We start from the raw sequence: 17,157 nt of genomic DNA, 5'->3' as shown, positions 1-17,157 counted from the left end.
CGACGAGCCAGATTTGCAGAGGAAATAAACGAGCCATTCTCTTCAACTCCATTGCGCATATCATATCCACATAACTGCTCATAAAATTCATCTATGGTGGTGCTAGGGTTTCCATGAACTGTGGTGATAAGAGAGTTGTATTCACCTTTGTCCAGACCATGCAGAAGGTAACCTAGGAGCTCATCATCTCCAATCGGTTTTCCAAGTGCTGAAAGCTCGAAAGCGAAGCCTTTCATCTGGGTGTAGTACTGATTAGCAGTCATTGTCAGTTTCTTGGTGTCGTTGAGCTTCTCACGCAGATGTTGAGCCTTGGTGCGAGATGCTGTTTTGAACATAGTGTTAACGGCAGTCCACGCCGAAGCAGTAGTATCCATGCCTAGAACATGCGACAGAATCTCTGGAGAGAGCGAATTCAGATGTTGAGCCTTTCTCGCGTTGAGCATGTGGCAGATGTCGTCTCCGCGAAAGCGGCGGAATTACTCGAAGGTTTAAAGTTACTTCAAAGTATGAGGTGCAATAAGATCTTGGCGAGGATGGATAATTCTATTGTGGTCGATGCTATACATCTGAATGAGGGACATTCTATGATGGCGGCTTCAGTTTTAGATGATTGCAAAGAGTTATTATGAGAGTTTAAGAAGATTACTATTGAGGACTGTAATAGAGAATCAAATCTAGTTGCTCAGAGCTAGCTGAGTGGGGCGTGCAAACACCCCTTCTTTATGGGTGGATGCATCTCCGGGTACTATTGCTAAATTTTTAATGAACGATGTAAGCATTATTTAAGGTTAATAAAGCTAGCTGGTCTTCTCATAAAAAAATCCAGTGATTTGCTTTTATTTGTGCTCATCTTCTCTGGCCGAATATTTTATTCATTTCCCGCAAAAATAATATTTTATTCATGTTCATATGCGGCTTACCTCGGGCATCCGCCAAAACGTTGACTAATGGCAGATTTTTTAATCCCGTGGAATCAGCCAAAATCTGCTGCCGAAGGAAGGTTTTCCTCCAAAGCACTGTTTATCTTTGCCTTGTCCTGAACACCAGGAAGGGGAAACTTTCCAGAGGAACAACTTTCCTACAAGATTCCTGCAAATATCCCGTGTAACCCAACAGGGCCTAAACAGAGCCCTGCTTTGCTTAACACGTAGCTACTCTTCTCCCCCTCCAATCGCCTCTGAGCATGATAAGAACCTTCCAGAAACTTCTGCAACCAACCCACGGACCCCACCGGGCTTCTGCTCCCCTCCGCCGCTTCTGCCGCCGCGCACCGGCCCCGCCGTCGCCCGCCGGCGGCGACATCTTCCAGTGGAACTCCGCCATCACCGCCCACCTCCGCGCCGGCAGGGTGGCCGCCGCGCGCCAACTGTTCGACGAAATGCCGGAGCGGAACGTGTTCACGTGGAACTGCATGATCTCCGGCTTCGTCCAGAACCGGATGCTCGCGGACGCGCGCAGGGCGTTCGACGCGATGCCCGGGAGGAACTCGGTCTCCTGGGCGGCGCTCCTGACGGGCTACGCGCGGAGCGGGAGGGTCGCCGAGGCCAGGGAGCTCTTCGACCGGATGCCGGACCGGAACATGGTCTCCTGGAACGCGATGATGTCGGGCTACACGCGCAACGGGATGGCCGAGCAGGCGCGCGAGCTGTTCGACGCGATGCCAGCGAGGAACGACGTCTCGTGGCTGACGATGATCTCCGGTTACATCAGGAGGCGGCGTGTCCGCGAGGCGAGGGAGCTCTTTGACCGCGCGCCTTCCCCGTCAACGTCTGTCTGCAACGCGTTGCTGTCGGGTTACATAGCGCTTGGTTGCTTGAAGGACGCCGAGGAGCTGTTTGGCCGGATGCAGAGACGGAACCCTGTCTCGTGGAATGTTATGATCACAGGCTACGCGCGGGCTGGGAGGATGCAGGTTGCGCAGAGCCTGTTTGATGAGATGCCCCAGAAGGACACGATATCTCGGACAGCCATTATGCGTGGGTACTTGCAGAATGGAGACGTTGATGCTTCGTGGAAGGTGTTCCAGGAAATGCCCGATCGGGATGCTGTTGCTTGGAACACAATGATCGGTGGTTTCGTGCAGAGCGAGAGGGTGGATGATGCTTTGAGATTGTTTGCTGAGATGCCAAATAGGGATCTCGTATCTTGGAACACGATCTTGCAAGGCTATGTTCAACAAGGGGACATGGCTAGTGCAAATACCTGGTTTAGAAGAATGCCAGAGAAAGATGAGACCTCGTGGAACACATTGATCTCTGGGTACAAAGATGAAGGAGCACTAGCTTTGCTGTCAGAAATGACCAGAGGAGGACTCAGACCGAACCAAGCCACTTTGAGCGTTGTTATTTCTATCTGCGCCTCTCTTGTTGCACTCGGATGTGGAAAAATGGTGCATCTCTGTGCAGTCAAAACTGGCTTTGAGCGCGACGCTTTGGTGATGAGCTCATTGATATCTATGTACTCAAAGTGTGGGCTAATCTCTGAAGCCTCACAAGTTTTCGAATTGATGTTGCAGCGAGATACAGTGACATGGAATGCCATGATTGCGACATATGCTTATCATGGTATGGCTGCTGAAGCTCTGAAACTCTTTGACAAGATGACTGAAGATGGGTTTCGTCCAGACCATGCAACCTTTCTTAGTGTATTGTCTTCTTGTGCACACAAAGGCTATTTATATGAAGGTTGCCGATATTTTAGAAGTATGCAAGAAGATTGGAACTTGATTCCTAGATCTGATCACTATTCCTGTATGGTTGATCTCCTAGGTAGATCTGGTTTTGTACACCAAGCTTATGCATTCACAAGAAAAATCCCATCTGACCTTCAAGTAAATGCATGGGAGACACTGTTTAGCGCATGTAATGCTCACGGAGATGTTCAGCTTGGAGAAGTCATTGCAAAGAATGTCCTTCAGGCGCAACCTCCTGATGGAGGAATGTATACACTCTTGGCAAACTTATATGCTGCAAAAGAGATGTGGAGCAGTGCTGCCAATGTTAGAGGATTCATGAAAGAGCAGGGTTTAAAGAAGGAGACAGGGTGTAGTTGGGTTGAGCTGAAGGGCGAGGTTGTTTCCTTCTCATCAAATGACAATACACATCCTCTAATTGATCAGATATGCCAGGAGGTTGATAACCTTTCTGTCATGATAGAAGGGGCGACGTGATACGGTTATGAAAAATGGAACTCTGGCAGTCTGTGAGATCAGTTAATGGACCTGTTGACTACAAAGTCCAAAATTTGGGAAAACACTGTCTTTTTTTGTCAGGGGCCGGGGGTACACCCAGATGAGTTCTTGAAAGGATAGGATAGTGAGGTGTTGGAGCCTGTTCAATTCTTTAGTGATGACCCCTTCCAAGATCGTAATCAAGAAGTTAAAAACAAGACAGTGAGGTACTGGAGCCATCAACTCTGCATTAGTGGTATCCTTTAAATTTCATTCAGACATTCATTTCTCAGCCAAGAGTCAGAGTTTCTCATCAAGACTACATTGGCCCACTATATCAATATTATAGGATAAACCAGATAAGAAAAGTCTATGCATTATCTTATCAACCAATAGCAGCATATGCATACAACTAGATGTCGCTGTCATGACAGGCAAGATATTTTTCCCATCACAGCAATTGGAGACCACACAGTAATGCCTTGCCAAACAGACTGGTTCGATAGCAATTTCCCTCCACTACCACACACTGATACTCTCTCCCTCTCCCCCTACCCCTCTGGCCCTCCGTCTGAACCACCCACCCCCAGGCTTCAATGGCCATGGCAACCAATTATTCAATCTTCAATGCACCGTTTATCTTTAAACCATCTGCCCCGCATAATCAAGTACACCATCCCAAACAAGCTATATATTTCATCCGTTTTTTCCCCTTTGAATTTCAGCTTTCTGTTCATGCATTTTGTTTATTTTGTGAAGGTTACAAATTGGAGATTTCCTACAATTAGCAGTGGTGTTGGTGGTGGGAGCATTTTCACTATATCAAGGAGGAATTTAAGAACTTGGTTCCATGTCTGCGCTGTCACTGGGGACCAGAGCACCCGCGACGTCTTCAGTGCAAATTTCCCAAGCGATTACACAGAACTAATAGTGCAGGTAATTCCGGTGAAAACTTGTTTATTGACAACTGGTAGTTCCTTCAATGTTCTGGGGCCTTTGGTGTGGTGCCAGTTTTACATGCCTATATTAGTCGCTTTGCTTTAATATATGGGCCCTGTATCTCATTGTGTGCAGCTGTATTTGAGATGAACTTACACCTCAAATGACCAAATGTCGAATCCTTTGTCTGTCAGGCAGTTGTGAAATATCTGTATACTAGCTATGTCATTTGTTTTTCTGAGACATTTTGTGTAAAATATTCCGGCGGCCTACTTTGCTTACTGAACTTACCTAGGTAAGCAGTATAGTGGTTCATGCATTGTCAGTTTGTTACGCATGTTACATATTCAATTGGGCTACCTTCGCAATTAGGTAGGAAAACCAACATTCCACATTTAGGAGCGGCATTTTTTAGATCTATCTCTTCGTGCTGCAAAGTTATTGTTGCGGACAGTTGTCAGGCAGATTGTTACTCGACACAATCCTAATCCCTCTAGTGCTGATATTTGGAGTTCAGCTGGGAACCTCTTTCTGGGCAACCAAGATCTACAACCTTTCCTTCAGCTCCATCCAAGACCTTGTGTACTCCAACTGGATATGGAATTCAAATCCCCTCTAAAGTCATGGATTTCTTCTGGCTTCTTCTCAATGACCGCCTCAACACAAGGACATGCTGAGGAAGGAATTTACACTTAAATGATGGTGTCAACTGCATTCTTCGCAATGAAGGGCTCCTTGAGAACAGGGATCATCTGTTCTGGACCTACAGCATCAGCAAGGATAGTTGGGAAACTCTTAACCTCTTCCCTTGTTGTGATGTGATGGGATGGAAAACCTGTTATCCTCTGCCAAAGCCTCTTTAAACCTTTCTTGATGGAGGCCTTGTTGCTGGCTGGAACATTTGGAAACAGAGCAACTTTGAAGATTTTTGAAAATGACAATCCTAGCCTAACTCCTGGTCCTTTTTAAGAACCTCTTCTTTCTTACAGAATGAAGGAAATTAATAGACCATATCTTACCATTTGGCTGGATAGCCAGGGCTGAGCTTCTTTGTTCTTCTCTTTGTACTTTCACCTCACCCCCTTCTTTCTAAATGTCGTCTTTTCATACATTTTACCGTCGGGGCCTGCTCAACAGTTTCACTTAAAAAAAGCGAGTAACAGATATGAATGGTTGTGTGGAGTTTTGTGCCCAGCAACTCGACAGTATATACTGTAGACTGGATAGAATCCGTGAACACCCTAAATTGGTGGTACAGTTTGAGCTAACATTGTTGGTAGCATCTTCTCACACATGCTTATGTGGCAGAGATGGCGATCATATTAAGTTCTTACTCTGATGACGAACAATGCAATTAGTGCATTCACTGTAGCTTGTATAACAGTGTTTCTTCTGAAAGAAGATGCGTGAATGATGTTAGGACTAATGGGCTATACCTGTAGTGATTTCAGGCTAAAGAAGCTACAGAATCAGCTTTTAAGGATGGAAAACAGCTATTGGTGAGTGACTGGACCGTCATTCTTATCACATACTTGGCTTTACTTTTTTCTTTTTTCTTCTTTTTTGCCAGTGATTTTGTATATATCATATAATACAGGAAATAGAGTTTCCTACAGCAGGACTACAATCTGTACCAGGTCCACATAGATGAGCTTTCTGTATACTTAACTTACTATAAGTTATTTGTAACGTGAAAAAGCTCCAATTTGTTTCTGTTCAGGCGATGGCGAAGGTGGAATCGAGATGACAGGAAGCATGCTTCTCATTAGAGAATTTTGCGATCGCTTCGTACCTGCAGAGAAAGTTACCAGGACCAGAATTGTACGTCTTTCTTTGCATTCTTCTATTCATTAGTATCTATGCCTACAATTTAGTTTTTTGAATGGATTTGGACCTCTATTATAGCAAGCAAGCTTATGCTTTACAGTAAAAAAAAGCAAGCTTATGCAAGCCGATACCATGTGATTAAAGTATTTTATTCTGGATTGTAACGAACTTTAAATAGGTATACTTGTATTGTGCTCAAGTTTCTATTCCTTTGAATCTTTTTCCGAATTTTACTGTTCCCGTCTCAACATGTTTCAGTTCTTCCCTGAGGCAAAAGAGGTTACTTTTGCAAGACAGTCAGCTTTTGAAGGGTGTTCATTGAAATTGGATTACCTAACAAAACCATCCTTATTCGAAGATTTTGGTTTTACAACGAAGGTCAAAATGGCAGACCGTGTGCGGCCTGAAGACGAGATATTCCTTGTGGCTTATCCCTATTTCAATGTCAATGGTGACGTCTGCTGATTTTTGAAATTTGAGCTGTCCCTCCTTACCACACTGTTCATTCAAGGTTGAGGTTTGCTGCTATAGTAAGATGTCAATGCTGTTTTGTAGAAATGCTTGTGGTGGAAGAGCTTTACAAGGAAGCAGTTCTTAATACAGAACGGAAAATGATTATCTTCAATGGAGAACTAGATCGGATAAGAAGTGGATGTATCCTTCAGTATAGAACTTCATGTTTAATTGATTATCTTGAACGGAGTAGTTGACACAATTATTTTGTGATTAGGGTTTTATATATTTGACTTCCTTCATAAGCAAAGATTACCCGCCCTTTTTCTATCCAAAGCTGGGTGAACTTTCCAAGACCTTTCTTCCGAAACTGGAGACCATTTACTATATTCACAATTTTAAAGGATCCAAAGGGGGAGCACTTTTCAGGTTTGCATTCTTTTCCTGAACATGTTACTCCCTCCGATCCATATTAATTTTTGCTGCTTTAGTACAATTGTAGTATTAAGTTCTACTAAAGCAGCGACAATTAATATGGATCGGAGGGAGTATTAACGTTTGGTTTCTCCCCAAATCTACCTTGAATAATGTATAGGTCCATATGTTTGCATGAATAATATTTAACATAGTTGTATTACAATATATCTTATGCTTCTGGACATAAATTTGTTAACATCCTTGTTGCGTTGAAGTATCAATTCCTGTAGCACTAAAACTCTTATTATTAGCTGCATGACCTTCTACGCATATATAGTTTTTAGGCATTCCTACTTGACGTGTATTATAGACAGATTTTTTTATTCAGCCATCTCGTCCGTACTGTATGCACGTAATAACTCTGTAATGCTGTCTTATTGATAATTTGATATGGTAGTCCGATCAACACAATGCCAATGCTCTATTCGTAATCAGTAGGAACCTCACATTGAATAGCTTGATGAAAACAACCTTGTCTGTCCGGCAGGTGTTACCCTGGCCCTTGGAAGGTGCTGAGGAAAGTAGGCGGCAGCTTCGTCTGTTTGCATGAACAAGAGGAGATGCCGTCACTGAAAGAAGTGGCCCTCGACATACTTCCTTCTGCCTAGAAAGTTCCTAGAGTTACCTCTCAGAGAAAGGGGAAAATAAATATCCTGATGAAAATGGGGGAAAATGAAGCTTTCAGTAATCATCCAAGGGAAGCAAAAGCCCGCAAGAGTTCTTTCCCAAATGTATGTGCTCAAGAGGTTCATCATGGTCTTGTTGTGGAGGTCTGGAGGACATAGATTTAAGGTAGACAGGAAATAGTTGATCGCAGCACATATGTATCTCCAGTTGGTGCAACACTCATGCCAGGTCAGCTTGTCCTATCTTGGAAGATCATGGTGGACCAGACGAATGACCTGATGCACCTGTGGGGAATCGGAAAAAAGAACTCATCAATTATATGATTTTTTTCCGGAGCTTAAACTTGGTACCGTATGGTCGGTATGATATCATGGAATTAGTGAATCCTAAATGCCATCCTTGTTTTTTGTGTGGAAAAGATGCTTATAATGGGGGTGAGGTAACTTGCCTGATGTCTGTAACGGCAGAATTAATGCTTTGAGCACTCAGCGAAACTGCAACATCTGACATACTCATTGGTTTGATCAAGCGGTATTGCTAATTCCTGTTGGCTCCCAAGCCTAAACTTAAAGGTGAGGAGACTGGAACACGACGCACGAGCCAAGTATATCGGAACATATAAAGCCTCCTACACTACCCGCCGTTTCAGCGCCATCGCGGTTTGGAAATCATCCTGCGCGCACGATTGTCCTCGCTGGCAGCGGTAATAGTGATTATCATCGACCTGGTAAACATCCCGCCGTTCGTTCATTTGTACGCCATGGTTTCGGCTCAGGAGCAGCTGACATGTGGGCCACTCGTACGCGTGGGCCCGGCTCGCAGTGACCCGGTCGGTGCGCGTTTCTGTCGGTGGAAAGCCAGCGCGGGTCGGTCGTGGGCTGTGGTAGTGGGCTGTGCTAATCGTGGCCAGTCGCTCGTGGGATGTCAGGGCGTTTTTCACCGTCGTCGCTCGCACCCGCCGGTGACGTCTCTGCTTCAGCTGCGCCTGACCCCATCTGTCTGTCTCATGGGTGCGGGCCGCTCTGATTCTTTTTGACCGTGTGGGCAGCTCGGCTCGGACAGTTGGTGAAAGAGGGTTTTCGTTCTCTTTGCGCTGCTACGCGGGGTTGGCTGTCCTCGTCTTGCTGCAGGTGGTCCCTCCCTATCCTCGGTCCCATGCGTCGGGCTGGTTGGGTTTCTTTTTAGGTTCCTCTAGAAGTTACAGCGCCTCGGAGAGGGGTTACTGACCGGGTTCGTGGGTTCCTTCTGCTCCTCGTTGCCTCTCTGCCTCCTCGGTCACCTCACTTCCTCACGCCTGCGCCTCTCTCATTCCCCGTCCAGTCGCCATTGTTGCTCCTCCTCGTTGGTTATTCATCGCTGGCGTCTTGCTCGTTGCTTGCTTGGCTCGTCGTCGGCTTGTTTCGTCATGGCTCCTCGCGCTGCTGCTGTTGCGTTTGGCTAGGGTGAGTTCTTTGATTTGTCTGCTTGATTCCTACTGCTCTCGTTGTTGTAGATTAATCTGTGCTGACTTGTTCTTCTCTGTTTCCTCTCCTTTCTATTCTTTCACAGGGCTGCTGCGTCTCCTTTGTTGTCTGCTTCTGCGTCGCTTTCTTCCTTCTCTGTCGGGTGAGGTTCTTCCTCTGCTTCTTATTTGTTCGATGAAATGCCTGGCTGGGTTTTCCCCGGTTTGTCGCGTTAGATCTATCCTGTGATGCTTTTAGGAGACGCTTGTCATGCTAGATCTCTTTTTGTGATATTTTCAGCAGATGCTTTAATGCTTTTGGGAGATGCTTTTATGCTTACTTATGTCCGTTCACATTTACACGTGCTGCAGGTCTTCCTTTGGGACGGTTTGGCTGCTTGGTTGGCTACTTTTCTTACTCCTGGTCCGTCTGCCTTCTGCCGTGATTCGATTTATCTCAGGGCTGGCGGTCTGCCTTTCGTCCGCGCAAGGTTCCATCTTTTTCATTGGCTTATCTTTTTCTGCACTCCTTTAATATTTACTTTCCTGTCTCATTCTAATCATGTGTGTTACCTGCGTTGCATGCTGTCGTGTTTTCCTTTGTTGTTACTTGTTATTCGTTGTTCTTTGTGCCTGTTCATTGTCCTTTGCATATCCAGGATGATTGCTATGGTGTCTACTGCTGTTCCGATTCTAGAAACTGTGATAGCCCATTACGGGCTTCCTCCTGCTAGCTACCTGTGTGAGGTTGATGGGAATGGCGATGTCCTTGCTGGGGTAGAGGTCGAGATTCCTGGGGACGGTATACTGTCGACGCCGCAGAGAGTTTTCTTTTGGAGCCCTGCGTGCCTGGGTTGTGCAGAGTCGTACGAGCGGGCTGCTCTTCAGGCAATTAGGTTTTTGCAGGGACTGTATGGATTTGTGGTTAGAGATTACAATTATGAATGTGTTGTTCTCTATAGAAATTGTGGTAACGCTGCCATTGCTGTTGCTGCATCAGCTGTTCGCTATGCAGCTAATTTGGAGAGGGTTCTTGCTTGGACACATTCATCCACCACAGCCCCATTCAGGAGAGTTTTCAGTGGCCCAGCGCAAACGCCTGCAAATCTAGCGTTGCTGTATTCAGGCCTTCTTACATCTCTGTACTCTATTTAGCTGCCACTGGTTGTTGTTACTGTTCCATTATTCTATTTAGTTGATGATGATGATGCTACACTTGCTGCCGATGTTTAGTTCATAGATTTGATTTGCTTTCTGGTGTCTTCCATGGATTGTGGGCTGTGCTTCTTTTTCTTTACTTTTCATCATGCCGATTTTAGAAAAAAAGTGTTTGTTTGTCTTCTCTTCTGTTGCAGAGACATGCTGTCTCTTTTCTCATGCTCTTAGTTCCTTTGCCCGCGATATGGCACCGCGACGTGCTGTGCCTGCGCGACCTCCTGTTCCTGGGCAGTCTCCTGGTCCTTCTGGGAGAAATTCCGCTTTGGGCCGTGTGGTTGCCCCCCGTAGGCCTGCTCATGGTGCTGCTACTTTGGCTGTTGTCCCAGTAGGCCCTGCCATTGCCCTTGTTCGAAAGAGAAAGCGTATGTTCTGTTCCACTTGTCCTCCTGTGAATTCTATTAGACAACTATTAGTAGCCAGGCCTTATTTTTTGTGTGTGCTCTCTCTTCTTTATATCCATAGGAGATGGCTTCTTTCCTTTTCTTTCTTCTACTGAGACTGCGAGGAATCGTAAGAGATGCAAGTTCTTATTGAAAAGGCTACGCGCTCATAACAAGGGTGGTTAGTTCTTATTCCCCTTGGTTGGTCATAGGTTACGTTCTTCCTCTTATCTGCCGTGTTAGTATTTTCTTCTTGTGGTTTGCACAAAGGATGCCCCTGCATCACCTCTGCATCCTGATTGGGTTGGTTTTTCTCCTGATGAGGTGCTCATACTTAAAGGTACGTCTGTCTGCTGTTGTCGGCGATGGTACTTCCTCTTTTCCCAGTGTCATCCATTCTTATTAGATGCGGTTCTCGTACAGCTTTTTATCCAAAAAGATCCTACTATGGAGGTCCTGACTACCGATGCAGCCGCTGCCAGGCTAGCTTTTGGTGGCGTGAGAGGGTTAGGTCGCAGTCTGCTATTACCAAGAGACGAGTGGTCTACAACAACTGTTGTAAGACTGGCAAGGTCTTTGTTAAACCCTTTGAAAAACCACCGCCATTCCTGGCAACCCTGCTTGATTATGAAGGCCCACCCTGCAGCCAAAAGTTTATTAAGCAAATACGCCAGTACAATTGCCTGTTTGCTTTAACATCCATGGGGGCAAAAATTGACCGCTCTGTAAATGATGGCGGGGTCCAAATTTTTAAAAAATCAATGGTCAGGTTTGCCATCGTATAGGCTCGCTGCTTCCAAATGAGGGTGATTCTCCCAAATATGCAGAGTTATACATACATGACAGAGAAAATGAGGTTAACAATAGAATTCAGGCTTTAAACCATGAAAATGAAACTGGTGCAGGGTTAGACAAAGAGATTGTGAAGGGTCTTATGCAGATGCTTGATGTGAACAATTCTTTGGTCAAGAAATTTCGTATGGCCAGTGAGATTCTGAAAAATAATAGGCATGAAGTGATTTCAATAAGACTTATAGCTCCTGGTGAAAATGATAGTGCACAGTTTAATTTACCTGCAACTGATGAGCTAGCAGCCTTGGTTTATGGTGAATTTACGTTGGAGGCACCATGTAGAGACCTGATAATACGTACTAAAGAAGACCGTCTTCGTCGTATTTCCTCCTTAGATACTACTCACATGCCTTTGCAATACCCTCTGTTATTCCCCTATGGTGAGCGTGGCTTTCAGCTCGGTGTGCGCTACATTGATTCCAATACCGATGATCCAAACAAGAGGGTTAAAATGACCATGCAAGACTTCTATTGCTTCTGCTCGCATTATAAACCGGAGCAGCATAACCCATATCTATGCTGTGGCCTGTTATCCTCACAGGCTGCTGTTGATTTCCGAGCTTGCATTGATGAATGCCGGCTCAATTTTATTCTTAAGTGTAATGATGACATGCGGGCTGAAAATCTTCAGGGTATCGTCGATGCGGTAGGCCAGGGTATGGTTGGTGGGTCAGAAGTTGGGAAAAAATGTTTTGCCGTCATCTTATACCGGTGGTCGCCGGTACATGTATGAAAATTTCCAAGATGCTATTGCTGTGTCGCGTGTTCATGGGTCACCAGATGTCTTCACTACTTTCACATGTAACCCAAAGTGGGAAGAGATCCTTGATTCTGTTGATCCCGGGCAAACAGCGACAGATAGGGCTGACATTGCTGTTAGGGTGTACCACATGAAACTTCTGCAGTATCTTCATCGGATAAAAAAAGGGAACGCCTTTGGTCCAGTTGTTGCTGGTACTGTTCCTCGCAAGCTTTCCTCAATTCTTATCTTCCTCCTTGTATCTGCTTCTTATAAGTTTCTCCATCTTTTCCTCCTGTTTTCAGTCCTGCACACTATTGAATTTCAGAAGAGGGGGTTGCCGCATGCACACATTCTTGTTTGGCAAAAGAAGGAGGACGATAGAGTTGTCACACCGGCCTTTATAAATTCTTATATCTAAGCTGAGATCCATGATCCTGTACAGGATCCTTTGGGATATGCACTTGTTGCTGAGTTCATGATGCACGGTCCCTGTGGTGTTGATGGCCCAAAATGCCCTTGCATGAAAAAAAGTTTTTGCTCAAAAAAATTCCAAAACCATTTCAGGATGAAACTACCATTGATGAGAGTGGTTTCCCCTTATATAGGCGGCCTGATAATGGTCGTTTTGTAATGAAGAACAATGTCAGGTTGGATAATAGACATGTGGTTCCTTATAACATGCTCATATTAAAAAAGTGGCAGGCGCATATTAATGTTGAATGGTGTAATAAAACATATGTTATCAAGTATCTATATAAGTATGTTACCAAAGGCCCGGACAAGTCAAAAACCCTGTTTGAAAATATTAGGCGTGATGGCGACCAGGATGTCGATGAGATCAAAGAGTATAGAGAGTGCCGTTATATAGTTGACTACGACTCTTTCTGGAGGGTTTACGGCTATGACATACATGGCAAAACACCATCTGTTGAGAGATTACCTGTCCATCTCCTGAACATGCATGTTGTACGCTTCCGTACCCAGGCTACTCTGAGTTCAGTGATTGATGATGCCTGGCTGCAAAAAACAATGCTAACAGAATGGTTTGTGGCAAACAGGCTTCACCCTGCTGCTAGATCCTTAACTTACTGTGATTTCCCAACCAGATGGACGTGGATGCCAGAGGACAAAAGATGGAAACCTAGGACAAGAAGCGATAGAATTGGTAGGATATACTCTGTGCACCCAGCGGCTGGAGATCTTTTCTATTTTAGAATGTTGCTGATGATTGTCAAAGGTGCGACATGTTATGAGGATGTCAGGACTTACAATGGCATCGTATACTCGACGTTTAGAGAAGCGTGTGGAGCAAGAGGGTTGCTTGGTGATGACATGGAGTGGTATACTGCTTTTGATGAAGCTGTCAAGTGGGGCATGGGAAATCAGCTGCGCCAGCTATTTGTTACTATGATTCTTCACTGTGTTGTTAATGATGAAGCTCTTTTCTTTGAAAAATACGAGGTTTACTTAGCTGATGATATCCAGCATAGAATTCGGCAGGCTAAAAATAATTTGAAATATGATGTTCCTCCTGTTGATTTAAGAGACATGCTGCTTGATGAATTGACTGTTATATTTGCTAGGAATAGTGCATGTATCCTAGATCATAAATTACCTGTAAAATCTGCATATGGTGAAGCCTCGGTGCAAAATGATATGCTTTCTGATGCGCTAGATGTCGATGTTGTTAGTCTTTTAAAAAAGGCAGAGGACATGTATGGTAGATTAAATAGAGACCAGTTGCATGCTTACTCTGCTATAATTGATCGCGTTCGGTCTGGAAAACCTGGTTTCTTTTTCGTCTCTGGGTATGGTGGCACTGGAAAAACATTTCTTTGGAATGCACTTGATGCTTATCTTAGAGGTAATAAGAGGGTGGTGCTCTGTGTTGCGTCCTCAGGGGTGGCTGCCTTCCTTTTACCTGCCGGCAGAACAACGCATTCTAGATTTAAAATACCTATTGACCTGCCTGATTATGGCACCTGTGAAATTAAACGGTCTACCATGCTCTCCACTCTAATTGAATCAGCTGATCTTATTATATGGGATGAAGCGTTGATGTCCCATCGAAAATGCTTTGAGGCCTTGGACCGGTCATTTCGTGATGTTCTATCGGCTAATGATCCTGCCTTAGCTGAACTTCCTTTTGGAGGCAAGGTTGTTGTTCTGGGTGGGGACCTTAGGCAAATATTGCCAGTCATTGAAGGTGGATCTCGAGCGCAGATTCTTGCTGCTGCGATCACTAATTCTCCTCTCTGGAATATTGTAGATGTTTTGCACCTAAATATAAACATGCGTCTGACTGCACACACGAATGATCCAATTCTCCGGTCTGAGGTAGCTGCCTTTGCAAAATGGGTTCTCAGTTTGGGTGATGGCACGGCAGCTGCTGTCGCTCGGGAGGGTGAGTCAGAGCCATCATGGATAACTATCCCTGATGAGCTTTTGATACATGCTGATGCGGATAAAATTGATGCCATTGTTTAAGCTGTATACAAAGAGATTCCTATTAGGTACTCTGATGTTGATTACCTAAAAGAAAGGGCAATCCTGACACCAACGAACGAAGTGGCTGAAAAAATTAATGAGCATATTCTGTCTTTGGTGCCTACCAATGAGAGAGAGTATTTGAGTTGTGATACTATAGGTAATTCATCTGATGCAGTTCGCAATCAGGATGCTTTCTATCCTGTTGAATACTTGAATGGGATTAAGGTTAATAATTTCCGGTATCATAGATTAGTACTAAAAGTAGGCGTTCCCATAATGCTTCTGAGAAATCTGAACCAATCAACAGGCTTATGTAATGGCACAAGGCTTATAATCACAAAACTTGCTGATAAGATTATTGAGGCAACTGTCATGACTGGTTCTAACATAGGCGACATTGTTTTAGTTCCGAGAATAGGCTTGACCTCAAAAGATCCTAAATGGCCTTTCACTTTGCAGCGTCGGCAGTTTCCTATTAGAGTGTCCTATGCAATGACCATTAACAAAAGCCAAGGACAGACTCTTTCAAGTGTTGGTTTATACTTGGATACACCTGTGTTCATGCATGGGCAGCTGTATGTCGCAGTGTCCCCTGTTACTTCAAAGAAATCACTAAAAATCTTGATCAAAGGAGAGGATGATAAACCTGCTTCTCAGACAAGGAACATCGTGTTCCCTGAGATATTTCGTTCCATTTGCTAGATTGTGCTGCCCTATAATATATGTAGAATAAATTTTCTTATATATACTTTTATGATTTCTATGTTCTTCCTGTGATACAACTTCAGTCTTCGTATGTCTGTCCATTCGTTTGCCCTGTCCGTCAGATTCTGCAATTTACCGAGTCAAGAAACTTTTGCAATTGCGTGTGCTGCTTCCTTCACCTGCTGGGTCATTTTTTTTGCGCCCTGTCTTTCAATTTATTAGGTGAATTCATATAAATGGCATCTTTAGACTTGATTCTTCTTTATCTCTTTCTACTGATCTCTTGAGGTTCTATTTGCATACTGCAGATGTCGAACCAGAGGAACCAGAGGATCAGCCTTCCCTCGCAGATCAATGAAAGAGAACTGTTCTGGAATGCTAAGGTTCTGGTCTCTCGCATTTGGTATTACCGAGGTGGGACTGATGAAGGTGATATTATGCATACTGATATTGTGGTGCTTGACAAAGAGGTTCGTTTTCTACTGCAATACATATGCTCATGCTGCTAATCTTACCCTGTGGATCTAAGTTGTGATGGAAATGTGTAGGGCACCCACATGCATGGCCGGATTCCTGCTGACCTGTCGGCCCGGGTGAAGGATATCTTAAAGGAGGGCGATGTTTATTTAATGAAGAGATTCGCGTGCAAACAATCCAAGCCCACTTTTAGGGCTGTTGAGAGTCCATATATGATGCAGTTCACTCGCTTTAGTACTATTGATCCTGTGGTGGGTGATGAAGAGGATTTCCCATATTGCACTTACAACCTCATATCCTTTCTGGATATCCCCATGCCAGGCCCGCACACTCCTCGCTTTATCGGTTAGTCATTCCATGCTGTCGTCATGTATGCCCTGTTCTCGCTTCGGGTTTCATTGGGTGGTTTTACATTTGTCCTCCCATATACAGATGTGATTGGTTGAATTGTTGAAGTCACAGACATTGTCGCTGTTCACTCTCAACATCAAGCTGAGCCTTCAGATACTAGGACTGTAGTTCTCCAGGATCAAGCGTAAGTTCCTTGTTAATTTTTCCTTTATTCTCTTGCCCGCTGCCTTTTCCCTTTCTTTACTTGCTCCTGTTGGGTTGTAGAGGAAATGAGATCAATCTTGTTCTCTGGGGTGCTCGAGCCCATGAGTTTGAGGCGGAAGAAGTCCGTGCTGCAAGTGAATCCGGAGCTGTCATTGCTATCTTTGTAGGAGCACTGCCAAAACAATACCGAGGTGATTGTTTAGTCTATCTGTCACTTGTCGCATCGTTTATTATGCCAGCTTGATATACATTTGTGCCTGACTGTGTGTCCCAATAGGTGTTAAAGGACTGAGTGGTAGTTTTGCATGCCGCTGGTATATTAATGAGGACTTGCCAGAGATGAATGCCTTCTGTGCTAGGTATTTTCTCGTTCTATGTGCTTGCCAGTTTTCAATGTTTGTACAGTTGTTTTGCTTGCATTACAGTTGAGCTTGTTTCATCCAGCCTGGTGGAAGGACTTCCTGCTATTGCTTCTCAAGTTACAGGAGACCAGGCACTTGTTCCAGCGCCTGTTCGTGAACCTCCTGTTGAATTGAGTGTTCGGGAGCTGCTTGCCCTTGATCCGTTTAACAATATGGTACCTTTTGTTTTTACTTTCTTTATGTTGTTCCTATCTTCTTTCTGTCATCCTTGTCATCACACTTGTGGTTGTTCTTTATCGCAGAAGAAGCAGTTTATCGTCAAAGTTGCTATCACAGGCTTGGGCTCTGACAACCATTGGTGGTTTCTCTCATGCCGGAAATGCCATAAGACAGCATACATCTCTAGGAGGCAGTACCGTTGCTCGGACTATGGCTGTTCTTCT

At 44.6% G+C, this 17,157-nt stretch overlaps 1 protein-coding gene and 1 long non-coding RNA gene across 4 annotated transcripts; both read left to right on the top strand.

Moving 5' to 3' along the window:
- Nucleotides 1–1,101: 1,101 nt before the first annotated feature.
- Nucleotides 1,102–8,020, top strand: LOC123143528 (protein LPA3). Of its 3 annotated transcripts, none has more exons than XR_006470925.1 (9): nt 1,102–3,396; nt 3,929–4,105; nt 5,551–5,607; nt 5,706–5,745; nt 5,829–5,929; nt 6,194–6,386; nt 6,491–6,589; nt 6,700–6,817; nt 7,353–8,020. XR_006470925.1 is itself a non-coding variant. In XM_044562469.1 (9 exons), the coding sequence occupies exons 1-9, from the start codon at nt 3,766–3,768 to the stop codon at nt 7,471–7,473; spliced, it is 969 nt and encodes a 322-aa protein (XP_044418404.1). In that variant the 5' UTR covers nt 3,538–3,765; the 3' UTR covers nt 7,474–8,020. The 3 variants fall into 3 exon arrangements, 1 of the variants encoding a protein (XP_044418404.1); XM_044562469.1 differs by lacking the exon at nt 1,102–3,396 and adding an exon at nt 3,538–3,837 and having other exon boundaries at nt 5,560–5,607; XR_006470926.1 differs by lacking the exons at nt 5,706–5,745; nt 5,829–5,929; nt 6,194–6,386; ... (1 more) ...; nt 6,700–6,817; nt 7,353–8,020 and having other exon boundaries at nt 5,560–5,593.
- Nucleotides 8,021–16,659: 8,639 nt separating this feature from the next.
- LOC123141427 (uncharacterized) lies at nt 16,660–16,929 on the top strand. The gene is made up of 2 exons (XR_006470266.1): nt 16,660–16,711; nt 16,797–16,929. It is a non-coding gene; the product is annotated as an uncharacterized lncRNA (long non-coding RNA).
- Nucleotides 16,930–17,157: the final 228 nt, after the last annotated feature.

The sequence above is a fragment of the Triticum aestivum genome, chromosome 6D, assembly GCF_018294505.1.
Source record: "Triticum aestivum cultivar Chinese Spring chromosome 6D, IWGSC CS RefSeq v2.1, whole genome shotgun sequence".
NCBI lineage: Eukaryota > Viridiplantae > Streptophyta > Magnoliopsida > Poales > Poaceae > Triticum > Triticum aestivum.
This window is presented reverse-complemented; position numbering and strand designations above follow the sequence as displayed.

Excerpts from the sequence above, each read along its gene's own strand:
- LOC123143528 (XM_044562469.1), top strand. The coding sequence starts at position 3,766 with ATGGCCATGGCAACCAATTATTCAATCTTCAATGCACCGTTTATCTTT. Across the intron at positions 5,608-5,705 it reads AGGATGGAAAACAGCTATTG|GAAATAGAGTTTCCTACAGC; the intron begins GTGAGTGACTGG and ends CATATAATACAG. Across the intron at positions 6,387-6,490 it reads TCCCTATTTCAATGTCAATG|AAATGCTTGTGGTGGAAGAG; the intron begins GTGACGTCTGCT and ends GCTGTTTTGTAG.